General features: G+C 53.9%; 2 protein-coding genes across 3 annotated transcripts in view; both read left to right on the top strand.

The window, feature by feature from the left end:
* Nucleotides 1–268: 268 nt before the first annotated feature.
* On the top strand, nucleotides 269–8,641 carry znf318 (zinc finger protein 318; the record flags this gene model as incomplete). The annotated part of the gene is given in 11 exon segments (XM_079229404.1): nucleotides 269–508; nucleotides 789–899; nucleotides 977–1,666; nucleotides 1,900–3,091; nucleotides 3,178–3,266; nucleotides 3,350–3,449; nucleotides 3,515–3,825; nucleotides 4,420–4,584; nucleotides 4,711–4,804; nucleotides 5,199–5,317; nucleotides 5,635–8,641. Coding segments are annotated over 11 exon segments (5,484 nt in total). The 3' UTR covers nucleotides 8,008–8,641.
* Nucleotides 8,642–9,413: 772 nt separating this feature from the next.
* The window catches only part of ppp2r5d (protein phosphatase 2, regulatory subunit B', delta), a gene marked incomplete at its 5' end in the record, with an annotated part of 27,051 nt that continues 18,736 nt past the window's right edge, over nucleotides 9,414–17,728 (top strand). For both annotated transcript variants that reach the window (XM_079229718.1, XM_079229717.1), the window contains 9 exons: nucleotides 9,414–9,440; nucleotides 11,815–11,886; nucleotides 14,557–14,734; nucleotides 15,625–15,824; nucleotides 15,902–16,012; nucleotides 16,289–16,381; nucleotides 16,466–16,596; nucleotides 16,739–16,798; nucleotides 16,914–17,022. In XM_079229718.1, coding sequence (XP_079085844.1) covers nucleotides 9,414–9,440; nucleotides 11,815–11,886; nucleotides 14,557–14,734; nucleotides 15,625–15,824; nucleotides 15,902–16,012; nucleotides 16,289–16,381; nucleotides 16,466–16,596; nucleotides 16,739–16,798; nucleotides 16,914–17,022 — 981 coding nt within the window. The remainder of the gene's footprint in view (nucleotides 9,441–11,814; nucleotides 11,887–14,556; nucleotides 14,735–15,624; nucleotides 15,825–15,901; nucleotides 16,013–16,288; nucleotides 16,382–16,465; nucleotides 16,597–16,738; nucleotides 16,799–16,913; nucleotides 17,023–17,728) is intronic.

Here is a 17,728-nt window from a genome sequence, read left to right as displayed (position 1 = left end):
CAGTGTTTATTTCCAAACGTAGAAGAAGAGCCCGATTCAGTTCCGTAGAAGAAGAGCGCGGAGGTTCCACGTGGTTCCTGAAGGGGCAGCAGCGCTGCAGTGAGCGTGTTTGTAACCGTAGAAGAAGAGCGAGGAGGTTCCGTAGAAGAAGATCGAGGAGCTAAGAATCTGTTTGATCGACTCGCTTCATCATTTAGTGGAAACTGTTTCAACGTTTCCGTTCAATAGAACCCGGAAGCTTCCGCTGGTTGAAGGCGGGAAAGTGGAGATGTACCGCGGGCGCCCCCCCCCGAGAGGAGGCTACCGGCCGCCGCTGGAAGGCCGAGGGCCTCCGAGGTCCTACCCGGACCCGGGGTACCGGGACGAGCGGACCCGGGCCCGGCCTCCCTTCCATCTGGACCCCTACCGCCGCTCGCCCCCGCGCAGGAGGTACCCATCCCCCGGGCCCGGGAGCCACCGAGGCGGGGAGTACTGGGGCGGGGGTCCTCATGGGGGTCCTGCTAGAGAGGTGAGTCCTCATGGGGGTCACCTCCTGAGCTGAATGCTAGAGAGGTGCATGCATGTATACATGCATGCATGTATGTATGTATGAATACATGTATACATACATACATACATACATACATTCATACATTCATGTATGTATGTATACATGCATGTATGTATGTATAGACCTGCAGAGACTTCATACATACCTGAGTGTATACATACATACATGCATGCATGTATGTATACACGCATGTATGTTCAAAAGGTAATTGTGTTAAAAAGATAATTGTGTGTTGCAGAGGTCTCCGTCCCCCCGAGGATCTGGTCCCATCGACCACAACCTGGTCATCACTGTTGGCAACGAGCTGACCGGACCATCTGGCTCCGCCCCCTCACGCCATGACAGGTACTGGTGAAAGGGACTTGTTATCGGCTCACTGGGCGACTGAAGGACGAGGTGTGTTGACTCTCTCGTGTCCCCCACAGAGACTACCCCACTAGACTCGAGCGGAGCCAGAGCCGGCCTCGCAGTCGGAGTCCTGACCGGAGCCAGGTGAGGAGCAAGAGCCGGCCTCGCAGCCAGAGCCTCAGTCCGGACCGGAGCCGGGGAAAGAGCCGGGGCCGAAGCAAGAGCCGCAGTCCGGACCGGAGCCGGGCCAAGAGCCGGGGCCGGAGCAAGAGCCGAAGTCCGGACCGGAACCGGGCCAAGAGCCGGGGCCAGAGCAAGAGCCGCAGTCCGGACCGGAGCCGGGCCAAGAGCCGGGCCAAGAGCCGGGGCCGGAGCAAGAGCCGCAGTCCGGACCGGAGCCGGGCCAGGAGCCGGGGCCGGAGCAAGAGCCGCAGTCCGGACCGGAGCCGGGCCAGGAGCCGGGGCCGGAGCAAGAGCCGCAGTCCGGACCGGAGCCGAGCCAAGAGCCGGGGCCGGAGCAAGAGCCGCCCCCGCAGCAGGTCCCGGTCCAGAGGGCGGAGCCACGGACGCAGTCAGAGCAGACGGAGGAGCCGCAGTCAGAGCAGCAGCAGCTCGAGCAGCGCAGACAACATCGACGAGAAGTCCAGGAAAGAGTTCAGAGAGCTGGAGACGGCTCGGCGGCGGAAGGAGCTGGAGGAGATGCTGAGTCTGCCGACCAAGTCCATCCTGAAGAAACGCAACGACTGCGAGGACTCGCCGTCACTCAGGGTAAGACACGCAACAACAACACAACCACAACTAGGGCTGGGCGGTATGGCCAAAAATTCATATCACGGTATTTTGTAAGATTGTGGCGGTTTCACGGAATATCACGGTATTTTTTTCCGAGTAAACACATTCATTGATGCTGAAAAATTCATATCGTATGGAAATTTGAAACCAGTATACCGCACAGCCCTAACCACAACAACAACAGCCTAAAGTGTGTCTCTGTGTTCCAGACCACCGACTCCCCTCGAGGTCCAGAGGGCTCCAACATCTCCCGGGTGGCCGACCAGCTGCTGCAGGCCGTGAAGGGCATGGAGCCCCACATGGTGGCCTCCATGCTGTCAGAGCTGCGGTCCGACCCCCAGATGGCTCACCGCGTCGGACTCGATGCCGAGATCAACGAGATCCTCCATCTCCTGGGGGGGCCGACGGGGGCCGCGGCTCCGGAGAAACCGGACGACATCGACGACGAGGAGAAGTTCCTGTACGGAGACTCGGAGGAGCCCAAACCTCCGCCGGCGTCCGAGCCCATCCGACACCACGGGCTGGATCTGTACGGGGACGTGACGGAGGAGGCGCTGTACGGAGACTACCCCCCACAGAAGCACGGCATCGCTCAGACATACGGCCTCCCGCCGGGGCCCTCGCCTCGCCCACAGGCCCCGCCCACCACAGGGGACGCGGAGGGGCGGTACGGGAGCCGGCCCTCCATCAGCCCCGACCAGAACATCACGGTCCAGGTGCTGAACTCCGCCTTACCGCCGGGGATGGAGCCGCTGGAGGAGGGGGAGCGCCAGGCGCTGGAGGAGTACGAGAAGATCCAGGACCTGTTGAAGACCATCGGCCTGGACCTGGGCGTGACCGAGATCAGCAAGATGGCCGCAAGGACCAGAGAGCGCCTCCACGGTAACAAGCCACCTCCGAAGACGCCCACGCGCGGCAGGCGGTACTCCTCCGGCAGCTCGAACGGCAGCCGTGGACGCAGGAGGCGGAGCCGCAGCAGCAGCTCCAGCAGCAGCAGCCGCAGCCGCAGCCGGAGCCGGAGCCGGGGCCGCGGCAGCAGCTGGAGCGGCTCCGGTGGCAGCAGGAGGACCTCGGCGGCACCCAAATCTCACAAAGATGTCAAAGAGCCGGTCGCCGCGCCGCTGCCACACAAGGAGCTGCCGCCTCAAACCCCCGAGCCCGCCCACCCCGGGGTGCCCCCATACCTGCCCGCACAGGTCCACGGCATGATGCCCCCCAACTTCCCCCCGCCGGGTTACAGCCAGTACGGAAGCTACCTCCCCTACATGCACCAGCAGTGGCCGCCCATGTACCCGCCGCCCAACATGGCCCCGCCCCTCAAGACCGGCCCAGACGAGTACCCCCCCACTCTGCCCTACAAACACCCCTACAGCAACCTGGCCCCTGAGCCGGGGGCCAAAGGTCGGTGTAGTACTAAAGTCCAGCTTGTTTATGACCCGGGACAGGAAGCGGCGGTTGCATCAGTTGACTCTGTTGTCTGTCGGCAGGTCCGATGGAGGCGCCGGTGCCGGACGGGGAGAAGGGGAGTGTCAGCCGAGTGTCTGAGGAGCAGAACAACGAGAGCCAGAAACAGAAGGTCTCGCCTCCACTCGCGATGTCCAGTGAGCGCGGCTGAAACTGTGAGAAAGAAGCTGGCTGAGTGTTTGTGTGTGTGTTCAGGTTCTGGAGGAGCGGGAGAAGCTGAAGCAGGAGCGGGACGTCCGGATGAAGAAGAAGGAGTACCTGATGAAGGAGCTGGAGAGGCTCAGGAAGCAACAAGGTGAGTTCCCGCCGCCTCGCCGTCGTCCTCCTGGAGATGCGTGCGGCTGACGGCCTGTTTTTCAGGGGAGCTCCTGAGGAAGAAGCGACGGGAGAAGGGCGGCCACAAAGACCCGCTGCTGCAGGAGATCAGCCGCCTGCAGGAGGAGGTCATGGATCAGATCTCCAACCTGCGCAAAGAGCACGAGGCCGCCGAGAAGAAACGCAACGAGATCGAGAAGATCGCGCTCATCCTCGGCCTGATCCCGTCCGACCGGCCTCGCAGGGCCGCCAAACCACCGGAGGACCGGGAGGACGAGCCGTCGCCGGAGAAGAAGAAATGTGAAGCGCAGAGGAGCCCTGAGGGCCGGCAGCCCGCCGGCAGCGCCGCCATGAAGGTACAAACACCTGCAGGGGAGGTAATACAGGGCGTACTAAAGCATAGCTAGGGCTTCGGACTGGTTCACTTAGCTGGTGTTCAGCTAAATGTTCAGTTCATAATAAACAGTTCTGATACTGTGGTAACGAGCGGGTCACCTGCTGAGTTCAGCTTCATGTTCGCGTCAGTAGAAACTCTGTTGTTTTTCACATTAAGAGCTTTAAGCCACCGACGGGCTTTTAATGTGAAGTCTCTGCAGGAAGTGTTGAGGTTTATTGCCGGTAGTTTAAATGCGATTGACAGAAACCTGGAAGAACGGGATCGTATATGAGGTCTTCGTAATCAAGATGCCTGATCTTGTTTGAACGTAGATAGCTCAGAGGGTTGTTTCCATCAGCCTCAGTGGTGATGACTGAAAGCTTACTGAGCGAGTTAGACGTTCTGATCCATATCAAAGTGCCGGCCGGATTCTCTCGTGTTGAGTACCGACTCTGAGCTGCAGCTCGCTGGAGGTAAGAAGCCTTTACCTTCCACCTTTCAAGAGTTTTAGTTGGTGAATCCTGACTGTCCATTCGTCCCGCCATGCTGACTGTCCTCCACCTTTGTTTCTTAGCAGGCCGCGGTGGCTCCAGAAGAGCCGCCCGCCGACGCCCCGACTCCGCCCCCGGAGCCGTTTGAGTACTATGACGCTGGAAACCACTGGTGCAAAAACTGTAACGTCACCTCTGGTTCCATGTTTGATTATTTCACACACTTGCACAGCAAGACGCACCGGAAGGTTTGTTGTTGTGTCTTCCTCCTCTTTACTCGGCGTTCTGCGGATGTTGTTCCTGTTGTTCAGCTGTGGCTCTTCTGTTGGTAAAGACGCGTTCCTCCAGCGTAACTCCTCTCTCTGGTTCCTCAGACTCTGGACCCGTACGACCGGCCCTGGGCTTCCACTCCCACCAAAATCATCAAGAACCTTCAGTCAGAGGAGAAGCTGACCAAACCGGCCAAAGGTAGGCGTTGGCGCACGTCCCTGACTTCCCTGACGCGTCCTCTCGGCGCTGCTTTCTGTCCCGATGATGCCGGTGTTCAAGCCCCTGAATGTTGTTAGCCGTCTTCTGCTTCCAGGTGGATCTCTGCTGCAGTGTCTGTGTCTCCTAATGAGAACAGTGCTGAGAGACAAGAGGAGGCGTCTTAGTGTGTCATGTGTCCGCTGAAGGCTGCTGTAGACGTAGCGTTCTGCAGTAACCTCTGGAAAGGTGCTGCTTATGTGCTCCACATGTTCTATAATCACGTGTGGCCTCTCTGACAGGGTGTGGAAATGGACCCGTCCACCAGGTAAACATGATTGTCCGTTCGCTTTGCTGCCGCCGAGTGTCTGAAGTCGGCTCTTGTGTCTCGCTGCAGGTTCTGAGTTCCTGCTGCCGGTCCGAGGGTTCTTCTGCCTGCTGTGCAAACAGTTCTATGGAGACGCCATCTGTGCAGAGGAGCACGTCACCACTCACGCTCACAACGAGAAATACAAGGTATTCAAGCCCCGTCCCTTTGCTTTGCGGGAACGCTGCGTTGACGTATCTTAACCAAAATCATTAGTGAATCCGCCCCAAAGTGTTTGGGGTTCTTCGTCACGTTTCATGAACATGAAACCAAACCTTCTGACAAGCAAACCTTTTTAATGACGTATGCAAAATGTTGTGGTTGATTCTTAAAAAAAAAGAAATCCAAGTGGAACCGTGAACAGCTGTGGAGCCGACCTCCGTTTGGAGTTTGGTAAAAACACCTGAAAAGTATTTCAGTTATTCAATTGATGTGTTTTCTCGCTCTCTCGTCTTTCCTCCCCCAGAAACAGATGTACGAGAACCCTTTGTATGAACAGAGGAGGAACCTGGACCGGCAGGCCGGACTGGCCTCCGAGGCCAGCGGCAAGAAACGCAAACACGAGGACGAAGACAAAAGCAGCAAGGACGAAAAGTCCAAACACAAGAAGGAGAAAAGGGACAAGGAGAAGAAGAAGGAAGGGTCCGACGCGGGTCAGAAGGAGGAGAAAATTAAAAAGGAGGAAGAGGAGCCCAAGCCGAGCAAGAAAGAGGAGGAATTTAAGAACGGCAAAAGCCTGGAAGAGGAGAGGCCTTCGTACAGCAAGAAAGAGGAGGAAGACAAGTTTAAAAGCAACAAGAAGGAGGAGAAGTACCGCTCCAGCAGAGAGGAAGAGGAGCGGGGGAAGCACAGCAGGAAAGACGACGACGACAGACACAAACACAGAGAAGAGGACGGTCGGTACCGGTATCGCAGGGATGAAGAGGACCGGTATGACAGCCGTCCCAAATACGGGTCGAGAGACGACGAGTACAAACGCGGTCTATATTCAGATCTCAGATCCAAACACGACGAAGGGAAACTTAAGGCGGAGAAAGAAACTTTCAAAAAGCTTGCTCCGGGGAAACCAGATCCCAACAAGCCCGAACCTCCGCCCAAGCCCTACGACCCGCCCAAAATCCTCTGCGGACCCAGTCCGGCCATGAGGGCAAAGCTCCGCAAGCAGAGTCTGGAAACCGGAAAACCGCCACCGCCTCCGGCCGCGACCGCCACTCCTTCGTTTGGGAAGTTCACGTGGAAGAAGAAGGAGAGCATTCTGGCGAAGGAGGCAGAGAAAGTTGCGGCGGAGTTCATCAAAGAAGACGAAGCGGCTGCGAAGCAGAACCCGGTCTCCAAGGAGGATTCTTTTGCTAAATCTATGGCTGTTGCCAAGGAGATCGCCCACAAGCTGGGGGGGCACACTGCCACGCCTCCTTGGGTGTTCAATCGGGGGAGGATCCGGCCAAACCTCCCGGCACCTGCTGCAGTCCTGAGGAAAACCGCCATGATGGGTAAACCCGCCCCTCTGAATACCTTCCTCTCCATTAGACCCCAAAACACAGCACCTGCTCCGAAAGAACAACCCCTGTTCTGCGACGGTCTCACAAGGGCTCTTAATGCCCAGAATGCACTGCTGGAAAATAAACCCCAGCCATCAAGTGGTGCACCTGGGACATCAAACGAGGCAATGCCTCCACCTGCACCCTTGGAGGCTAGACCTGCGCCACCAGTTTGTAACCCTGCGCCACCAGTTTGTAACCCTGCGCCACCAGTTTCTAAACCTGCACCAATCGAGGCAAAGCCTGCTCCACCTGTGGCTAAACCGGCACAGCCAGCGATGATAAAGATCGTGTCCGACGTGGCAGCTCCCGGCGTCCCGGAGGACGAGCAAACCCGTACGGTTTTTGTCAAGCCTCCACCTTTCATGAACATCGGCGACGGACCTCATAAGTCTGAGAAACTTAAGAGTAACCTAGCTGCAGCTAAAGCTCAGGACTTGTTCAACATCTTCTACAGCAGGGTTGGCCCATCGGGCGCCGCCTCCATCACCAAACCAGCACAGGACCCCAGCGCTGACGGGAGCAGCACCAATAGAAGTCAGCTTCCTACTCTGCAAGCACCAAAACCACAACCTCTGCTTCTGACTCGGTCCCAACCTCCATCCGAGGTCTGCAAATCTCCACAACCAGACTCACCAAGTCCCCAAACCCGGCCAGAGCCAGTAATTCAGATTGAATCCGTTTGGTCCTTGCAGCATTCCCCAACTCCGCCACCTGAGGTGGTTCCATCTGAAACCCAGCCGAGACTGAATCCACCAGCCCCGTTTGAGCCTCAGACTGCACCTCAAGACCAGTCTTCCACTCCTACATTTCAGTCTCAAACCAAGCCTGCTGAGCTGGAACCAAGACTTCAAACTCTGTCCCCGCCCAATCTGGCCCCTGAAATCCACACAGACCCCCAAGCAGACCAGGACACCCAGTCCCTGCTCCATCTAGAGACCCCTCCTGACACGGCTCCAGAACCTGCTCCGAAGCCAAGCCCCAAAACTAGAGGCAAGGCGACTCCGGCAAAGAGAACCCCTCCTGCCCCCCGCCTTAGCCGGCAAACTAGATCTCAAACCAGATACCAGACCCGCCAGCAGCAGAGCCAGTCCGAGCCTGAGCCGGCTTCTGGAGACTTTGACTCCGCAGCGTCGGACTCAAAGGTGCTGGACTCCTCCGAACCCGGCTCTGGGTTGCTGCTGGAGGAGGCGACGCCCAGCGAGGAGGACCCTCCGATGATGGAGATCACCCCTGAGACCCTGGGCCTCCCCGCAGACCTGACCACCCTTGACTTTGATTATGATTTTAACTTTGAGTAGCAGCTGACCTCAAAACCAGGAAGTCTCTGATCAATAATCAACTCGACTTGAAGGCAGCCGGCGAGAAAGACGCTGACAGACTTGAGACTTTCAAGACTCTGACCGCCATCCGTTCAGAGCACTCGGTTCACCTTTAGGAAACTTTGTTGTCCGTCCTTTGTTGACTCTGTAGTCCAGTCCAGGACGTCTCCGTCTCTAGAGACGTCCTGGTCTCTCGAGTCTCTGTAGTCCAGGACGTCTCTAGAGTTTCTGTAGTCCAGTACGTCTCTGGACCTGCAATCTTTTAATAAAACAAGAAGCCCATGTGCACTCACTGAAGAGTTCTACGGGTCTTACGGTTCTACGGTTCTTAAGGTTCAGACTATAAGACGATTAACGGGACAAGAAAGATGAAAAATGAGCAGGAATATCATTTTTTTTTTTCAGATGTTCCTCTAATCTTTCTTGTAAATTACTGGATAATGTTTTCTCTTCAAGCGTCTAAAGTTACACCAATATTCACCTTTTACTTTGGGTCTGGTTCCTGGATTCCTGCAGCAGGTTTGTGTTTGACACACTGATCTGAGGCCAGCGCTGATGTGAGGAACTCGTCTCATGAGCTGTTGCTTCAAGTAGTTTTAATAAAAGTTAGTGCAGAAACAACCGCAGCTCCGTGTGCTGATTATTACCATGTACTTGTACTGCATCCTGTACTCTACTCATACAGAGGTACTTCCTACTGCGTCAATCCAGCAGAGGTACATATTGTACTTTTACTGTACTACACCTCAGAGGTGCATATGATACTGTTACTGTACTACACTTCAGTCGTAACTATTGTACTTATACACTGTACTACACCTCACCTCAGAGGTACATATTGTACTTATAATGTACTACATCTCAGAGGTACTTATAATGTACTACACCTCAGTAGTAACTATTGTACTTATACACTGTACTACACCTCACCTCAGAGGTACATATTGTACTTATAATGTACTACATCTCAGAGGTACTTATAATGTACTACACCTCAGTAGTAACTATTGTACTTATACACTGTACTACACCTCAGAGGTACATAATCAATAATATATATTCTCTTGCGTGAGTACTTTTGGTACTAAGAGTATATGTTGATGCTAATATTTGTATACTTGTATTACTAGTATATTATGTGTTATAACTTGAAGGCGTTTAGTTGCTGGGGAAGAACCCTCAACACTAAACTCACAGCCAGCCAATCAGAAAAATCCCTCTACGCGTTGCTAGGCAGGGCAGCCGCGTCAGCAGCCAATCGGGGGGACGGGGACGAGCGCAGGGAGCCGAGAAAGACCGAGTGACAGAGTCCGAGCCCCGGCGAGAACATCACGGAGCCTCGGTGGGAACCAGAGCCCGGAACCAGAGCCCGGCCCGCGTGCACCATGCCCAACAAGGACAAGAAGGACAAGGTGAGCTGCTGGCGGAGAGATCCAACATGGCGGCTCTGAAGCGGGCTTTATAGGACCGTTTCATCAGGACCGTTAGACGGGAGCTAACGGCTAGCTCTCAGGCCCGCTGAGGCTAAGCTAACTGCTAGCTGGTGAGAGGGAGACCGTGTGTGTGTGTGTGTGTGTGTGTGTGTGTGAGAGAGTGAGTGTGTGTGTGAGTGTGTGAGTGAGTGAGTGAGAGAGACCTGGTCTGTGTGTGAGAGAGACTTTTGACTTTTACAAAACCTTTATTTAACACTTATTTAAGCACATTGTTTAAGACTCTTTAAGGCCTCCTCATGTCCGTCTGTCCCGCGCTGCTCAGCGTGTCGTCCAGCGCTGACGCTCCGCTCTGCTCTGCTCCAGAACCCCCTGGGACGTCCCACAGCAGGCAGGCAGCTCGGTACCGTGTAGGCCGGCCCTCCTCTCCTCTGCCGGTCTCTGCAGCGTCCTCCTCCTCCTCCTCCTCCTCCTCCTCCTCCTCCCTCCGTCTCCCGGTCCGCCAGGTCCTCCGCCGGCTGGACTCCAGCTCTCCTCCTGGCCCCGCTCACTTCCTGGTCCCACAGATCCTCCTCATGACCTCACTCTCCTCTAGCAGCTCGTCGAGGATCCTCACTATGAGCTTCTTCACTCTGAAGCGCTCCAGCGTAGTGAAGCCTTCACTTCCTTGCTTGCGGAGGATATTCTTAGCAGATTCTCCCAACCCGTCCTTATCAGAGAAGTAGTCCTCTAGCTTTATCTTCCTCATTCCCTTCGTGTCTTTGAGAAACGTTCTAATCTGTTCCAGACCGTATTCCTTCATGCCCTCATCCTCGGAGCCAGAGGTGAGATGACTGTCAGAGAACTCACTGGACTCGTCCTCCTCTCTGTCTCCTCCGTCATCCCCGGGGTCCCCTGGTCCCTTCTTGGCCTGCGAGCTCCCAGCGCCCCCACTCTTCCTCTTGAGCTGACGGGCTTTAAACCCTTCCTCCTCTTCCTCCAAGTCAGCCTCGTTTCCTTCCTCTACACTCACCACCTGCCTACTACTGGCCTTCACCTGTCCTCCAGCAGTCGCCTGCTTGTCCTGCCCATCACCCACCTCCTCCTGCTGGACCCCGTCCCCCTGGAGCTCACCTGGCTCCTCCTGACCCTCCTCTTCCACCTGTCCTCCCACGTCCTCCTGCTGGACGTCTCCCTCCCCCTCCTGACTCTCCACCACCCCCTCCTGACCCACCTTCTGGACCCCACCTGTCCCCTCCTGTGCTGCCTGGTCGTCCTGGGGGTCTCTGCCCTCCGGCTCCTGCTCTGCAGCCCTCGGCTCCCCCCCAGGAGCTCCTGCAGCGCCCTCACCTGCTCTCCTCTCGGGGCAGGCTCTGGCCTGGTGCCCTCTGAAGCCAAGAGCTGAACCCAGAACAGAGTCTCCTGAGGCAGCTGGTGGGAGACTAACTTCCACCCAGCAGAAGCAGCCTCACAGCAGCACTGCTCTCCAGACACCAGCTGGAGTCAACGCAGCCATACAGACAAGCAAAGGAACACACTAGGAACATCGGAGAAGAGAAACTGCAAGTCAAAGTAGATTGGAATGTTATCTGGCCCTAAAAAGAGATTCTGAATGGTCAGAATATCTGTCTTCTGTCAGGGGAAGAAGCAGAGACAGACCCTGACCCGGTACAGGCTCTCCGACCACCGACTAGCTATCGAGAAAGGCCCACAGAAGAAACCAGAACAAGTGGTCACTGTTCAACAGGTGAGGTTGAGACAGAGATGCACTTCCTCCTAAAGCGTGACAAATATACTGAAACTAGACGAGCGTGGCTGGACCGGCTCAGCTCCAGATCTCTGGCTCCAGAGATCTGGAGGATCTCCTCTACTAAGGATCCTCCAGATCTCTGGCTCCAGAGAGATGGAGGATCTCCTCTACTAAGGATCCTCCAGATCTCTGGCTCCAGAGATCTGGAGGATCTCCTCTACTAAGGATCCTCCTGGAGAAGGAAACACAGCACAGCTTGTTGCTGCTCATGTCCTGTTGTCACAAGCTGACGGACAGTCAGTGACACACACACACACGCACATGCATGCACACACACATGCACACACACACACATGCACACACACACACGCATGCGCACATGCACGTGTGTCTGTGTGTGTGTGTGAGAGAGAGACACCTGGTGTGTGTCTGTGTGTGTGAGAGAGAGAGGCACCTGGTGTGTGTCTGTGTGTGTGAGAGAGAGACACCTGGTGTGTGTCTGTGTGTGTGAGAGAGAGAGACACCTGGTGTGTGTCTGTGTGTGTGTGAGAGAGAGGCATAGCCCCTAACCCTAGCCTAACCCCTCCCTGTGACTCTTCATTTAAAGGTTGCCTCTTGTGTCAACAGGAAACAGCTAAATGTGCTAAAAGCAGCATGAAGAATAGCAACAAAGATGCTGCTGCTGAGAACTCAGACCAGGTGAGTGTTTGTATGTGTACATCACACATGCTGCTGCTGCTCACTGTGACATCACACATGCTGCTGCTGCTCACTGTGACATCACACATGCTGCTGCTGCTCACTGTGACATCACACATGCTGCTGCTGCTCACTGTGACATCACACATGCTGCTGCTCACTGTGACATCACACATGCTGCTGCTCACTGTGACATCACACATGCTGCTGCTGCTCACTGTGACATCACACATGCTGCTGCTCACTGTGACATCACACATGCTGCTGCTCACTGTGACATCACACATGCTGCTGCTCACTGTGACATCACACATGATGCTGCTGCTCACTGTGACATCACACATGCTGCTGCTCACTGTGACATCACACATGCTGCTGCTGCTCACTGTGACATCACACATGCTGCTGCTGCTCACTGTGACATCACACATGATGCTGCTGCTCACTGTGACATCACACATGCTGCTGCTCACTGTGACATCACACATGCTGCTGCTCACTGTGACATCACACATGCTGCTGCTCACTGTGACATCACACCTGCTGCTGCTCACGGTGACATCACACATGATGCTGCTGCTCACTGTGACATCACACATGCTGCTGCTCACTGTGACATCACACATGCTGCTGCTGCTCACTGTGACATCACACATGCTGCTGCTGCTCACTGTGACATCACACATGATGCTGCTGCTCACTGTGACATCACACATGATGCTGCTGCTCACTGTGACATCACACATGCTGCTGCTCACTGTGACATCACACATGCTGCTGCTCACTGTGACATCACACATGCTGCTGCTCACTGTGACATCACACATGATGCTGCTGCTCACTGTGACATCACACATGATGCTGCTGCTCACTGTGACATCACACATGATGCTGCTGCTCACTGTGACATCACACATGATGCTGCTGCTCACTGTGACATCACACATGATGCTGCTGCTCACTGTGACATCACACATGCTGCTGCTGCTCACTGTGACATCACACATGATGCTGCTCACTGTGACATCACACATGCTGCTGCTCACTCTGACATCACACATGATGCTGCTGCTCACTGTGACATCACACATGATGCTGCTCACTGTGACATCACACATGCTGCTGCTGCTCACTGTGACATCACACATGCTGCTGCTGCTCACTGTGACATCACACATGCTGCTGCTCACTGTGACATCACACATGATGCTGCTGCTCACTGTGACATCACACATGCTGCTGCTCACTGTGACATCACACATGCTGCTGCTCACTGTGACATCACACATGATGCTGCTCACTGTGACATCACACATGCTGCTGCTGCTCACTGTGACATCACACATGCTGCTGCTGCTCACTGTGACATCACACATGCTGCTGCTCACTGTGACATCACACATGATGCTGCTGCTCACTGTGACATCACACATGATGCTGCTCACTGTGACATCACACATGATGCTGCTGCTCACTGTGACATCACACATGATGCTGCTGCTCACTGTGACATCACACATGATGCTGCTGCTCACTGTGACATCACACATGATGCTGCTCACTGTGACATCACACATGCTGCTGCTCACTGTGACATCACACATGATGCTGCTGCTCACTGTGACATCACACATGCTGCTGCTCACTGTGACATCACACATGATGCTGCTGCTCACTGTGACATCACACATGATGCTGCTGCTCACTGTGACATCACACATGATGCTGCTGCTCACTGTGACATCACACATGCTGCTGCTCACTGTGACATCACACATGCTGCTGCTCACTGTGACATCACACATGATGCTGCTGCTCACTGTGACATCACACATGCTGCTGCTGCTCACTGTGACATCACACATGCTGCTGCTCACTGTGACATCACACATGCTGCTGCTCACTGTGACATCACACATGCTGCTGCTGCTCACTGTGACATCACACATGCTGCTGCTGCTCACTGTGACATCACACATGCTGCTGCTCACTGTGACATCACACATGATGCTGCTGCTCACTCACTGTGACATCACACATGATGCATTTACTCCACCAGAGTAACCAGGAGAGCATACCACATCATCAGGGACAGAACACACCACATCATCAGGGACAGAACACACCACATCATCAGGGACACAACACACCACATCATCAGGGACACAACACACCACATCATCAGGGACACAACACACCACATCATCAGGGACACAACACACCACATCATCAGGGACACAACACACCACATCATCAGGGACACAACACACCCCCAGCACAGACTCTCCTGGCTCCTGCCATCAGGCAGACGCTACAGAGAGTACCTTTATACACACACACTGTGAACGGCTACTGCTGTGACTTCATAACATGACCATACTTGTATATTTGTAGCAATGCATAATGCACTTTATACACTGATTGTGCAATCCTGTTACTATATGTTGTATCTTACGTTTATTGTAGTGTTGTGTGTTAGGAGGACCCAGCAAAACAAGCTTTTCATTGTTCAGAGTAACTCTGTTATCTGTGCATATGACAATACAAATATCTTGAACTGATCCAGAACTTGAGTCTCTCTGAGGTGTTTTTGGTTCAAAATACAGGACTACAGCTACCAGAATGCATCACTGGGGGAAAGGCCAACTGTTAGTGTGTGTGTGTGTTCAGTCCCAGCAGCAGAGCAGCAGTCAGCGTCCCAGCAGCAGCAGCACTCCTCCTGCCACTCAGCTCAACAAGATCAAGTACTCTGCAGGTCCTCAGCTGGTGAAGAAGGAGCGCCGCCAGAGCTCCTCCCGCTTCAGCCTCACCAAGAACCGGGAGCTGCAGAAATTACCTGCCCTCAAAGGTGAGCCTTCTGAGCCCCAGAGCCCCCAAACATGGGGGCTAAAAGCCTTCTGGACCTCTTGTTCCCCGTGTTCCAGTAGTCGTATGAACCCCAAATGAGTTCTAATACTTGTATAAAATCCCTTTTATAACATATTTTGATCACAACTATGAAGATCCAGCATGATATGATGCCTCCTGGACAGCCCACATACTAATAAGGCACCTTTTTGGAAAGATTAGGATCTAGAGAATCTGAATCTGCAACAAATCACAATAAAATAAAGCAGGAAGGATATTCAGTCAAAAAACTGTGTCGTTCGGTTCAAAAATGGAAAAATGACTCTTTTTATTCCAGAACAGGGTCCGATTCAGGCATGCTGGGAACTGAAATGTTCAGCAGCTTCTGAACGGTTTTAGAAATGTGGGCGGACCAGGAAGGCCTCAGGACTCGTAGACGTCCGCCGAGAAAAAAGAAAAAGAAACTCTGGCCGTACTGTACTTTACAGATACTAACAGGGTTCATAAGGATTGTTAGACTCCCACCAGCCATAGGTTCCAGGTCAGTGAAGCCCCACGCTGTAAAGTACTTATGAAGGGTTTAGTGAAACGTCAAGCTTACGTAAACCACCGGCCTCTTCTCACAAGGTTATGGTGTTGGAGCAATTTAAATGAAGTTAAACAACCAGGTTGTTGTGGAGATAATTCAGTTTCAGTTTTTAAAAACAAGATTCTTTTTTTTCCAGAAATGCGGCGCTGGGTGTCTTGGGGCTAAAGAGGTTAGAGACATACGTAAGGTGGTGAGGACGAGTGAGGACAGGTCCATGTCCTCACTCGTCCTCACCACCTTACGTATGTCAAAGTGTGTTCTCCTACCGATGTGTAGCCTGACCCCTGACCTCCGTCTCCCAGAATCCCCCCTGGTGGAGCAGGAGGAGCTGTTCGTGCAGAAGCTGCGTCAGTGCTGCGTCCTGTTTGACTTCGTCAGCGACCCGCTCAGCGACCTGAAGTACAAAGAGGTGAAGCGAGCCGGACTCAACGAGATGGTGGAGTACATCACCCACAACAGTGAGGTGGTGACGGAGAGCATCTACCCCGAGGCTGTGCTCATGGTGAGGGAACACGTATGTGCGTACACACATATATACATATATATACACACATTCACCACCTGGATTTGTGTGTTCAGTTTTCAGTGAACTTGTTCCGGACTCTTCCTCCGTCCTCCAACCCGACTGGAGCCGAGTTTGACCCTGAAGAGGACGAGCCGACGCTGGAGGCTGCCTGGCCTCACCTGCAGGTACACCAGAGAGTACCTTTACAGCTGGAAAGTACACCAGAGAGTACCTCTACTGATGTACAGTACACCGGAGAGTACCTTTACTGATGTACAGTACACCAGAGAGTACCTTTACTGATGTACAGTACACCAGAGAGTACCTTTTAATGCACAAACATGAAGAAACAAATGTAGATTGTAGTTATTGGTTCACAGAGCGTTAGCCCCTCCCACAGCTCTGTATGAAGGGTCCTGATTGGTCCTCAGTGGTCTCAGTGGTCTCCGTGTGATCCACAGCTCGTCTACGAGTTCTTCCTCCGCTTCCTGGAGTCTCCGGACTTCCAGTCGAACGTGGCCAAGAAACACATCGACCAGAAGTTTGTGATGTCGGTAAGACCTTCATATATGTCATTTTAATATTTCTATATATATATATAAATAGAGCGCTGACTGAGTTGAACGTTTGTCTCCAAGCTGCTGGAGCTGTTTGACAGCGAGGATCCCCGAGAGAGAGACTTCCTGAAGACCATCCTGCACCGCATCTACGGCAAGTTCCTGGGCCTCCGAGCCTACGTCCGCCGCCAGATCAACAACATCTTCTACAGGTCTGCTACTGATCAGCTGTGATCAATACATTCTGTTACTGATCAGCTTCTATCAATACATTCTGTTACTGATCAGCTGTGATCAATACATTCTGTTACTGATCAATGGATCAATAGGTGTGATCAATAACTCCCTCCACAGGTTCATCTATGAGACGGAGCATCACAACGGCGTCGCTGAGCTGCTGGAGATCCTGGGCAGGTAACACACGCACAACGTTGTTGTCGTGGCGCTGGTTGACAGGCGCCTCAGCCGTCGTCTTGGCGATGGTTGATGGCCGTCTCGGCCGTCGTCGTGACGATGCGTCTCTCCTCAGCATCATCAACGGCTTCGCTCTGCCGCTGAAGGAGGAGCACAAGATGTTCCTGAGCAGAGCGCTGCTGCCGCTGCACAAGAACAAGGCCCTGAGCGTGTACCACCCACAGGTCTGTCTGTAGTGTCTGTAGTGTCTGTAGCTGAGCGTGTACCACCCATAGGTCTGTCTGTAGTGTCTGTAGCTGAGCGTGTACCACCCATAGGTCTGTCTGTAGTGTATGTAGCTGAGCGTGTACCACCCACAGGTCTGTCTGTAGTGTCTGTAGTGTCTGTAGCTGAGCGTGTACCACCCATAGGTCTGTCTGTAGTGTCTGTAGCTGAGCGTGTACCACCCACAGGTCTGTCTGTAGTGTCTGTAGCTGAGCGTGTACCACCCATAGGTCTGTCTGTAGTGTATGTAGCTGAGCGTGTACCACCCACAGGTCTGTCTGTAGTGTCTGTAGTGTCTGTAGCTGAGCGTGTACCACCCATAGGTCTGTCTGTAGTGTCTGTAGCTGAGCGTGTACCACCCATAGGTCTGTCTGTAGTGTATGTAGCTGAGCGTGTACCACCCACAGGTCTGTCTGTAGTGTCTGTAGTGTCTGTAGCTGAGCGTGTACCACCCACAGGTCTGTCTGTAGTGTCTGTAGTGTCTGTAGCTGAGCGTGTACCACCCACAGGTCTGCCTGTAGTGTCTGTAGCTGAGCGTGTACCACCCACAGGTCTGCCTGTAGTGTCTGTAGCTGAGCGTGTTCCACCCACAGGTCTGTCTGTAGTGTATGTGGTGTCTGTAGCTGAGCGTGTACCACCCACAGGTCTGTCTGTAGTGTCTGTAGT

Source organism: Taurulus bubalis, assembly GCF_910589615.1.
Source record: "Taurulus bubalis genome assembly, chromosome: 14".
NCBI lineage: Eukaryota > Metazoa > Chordata > Actinopteri > Perciformes > Cottidae > Taurulus > Taurulus bubalis.
This window is presented reverse-complemented; position numbering and strand designations above follow the sequence as displayed.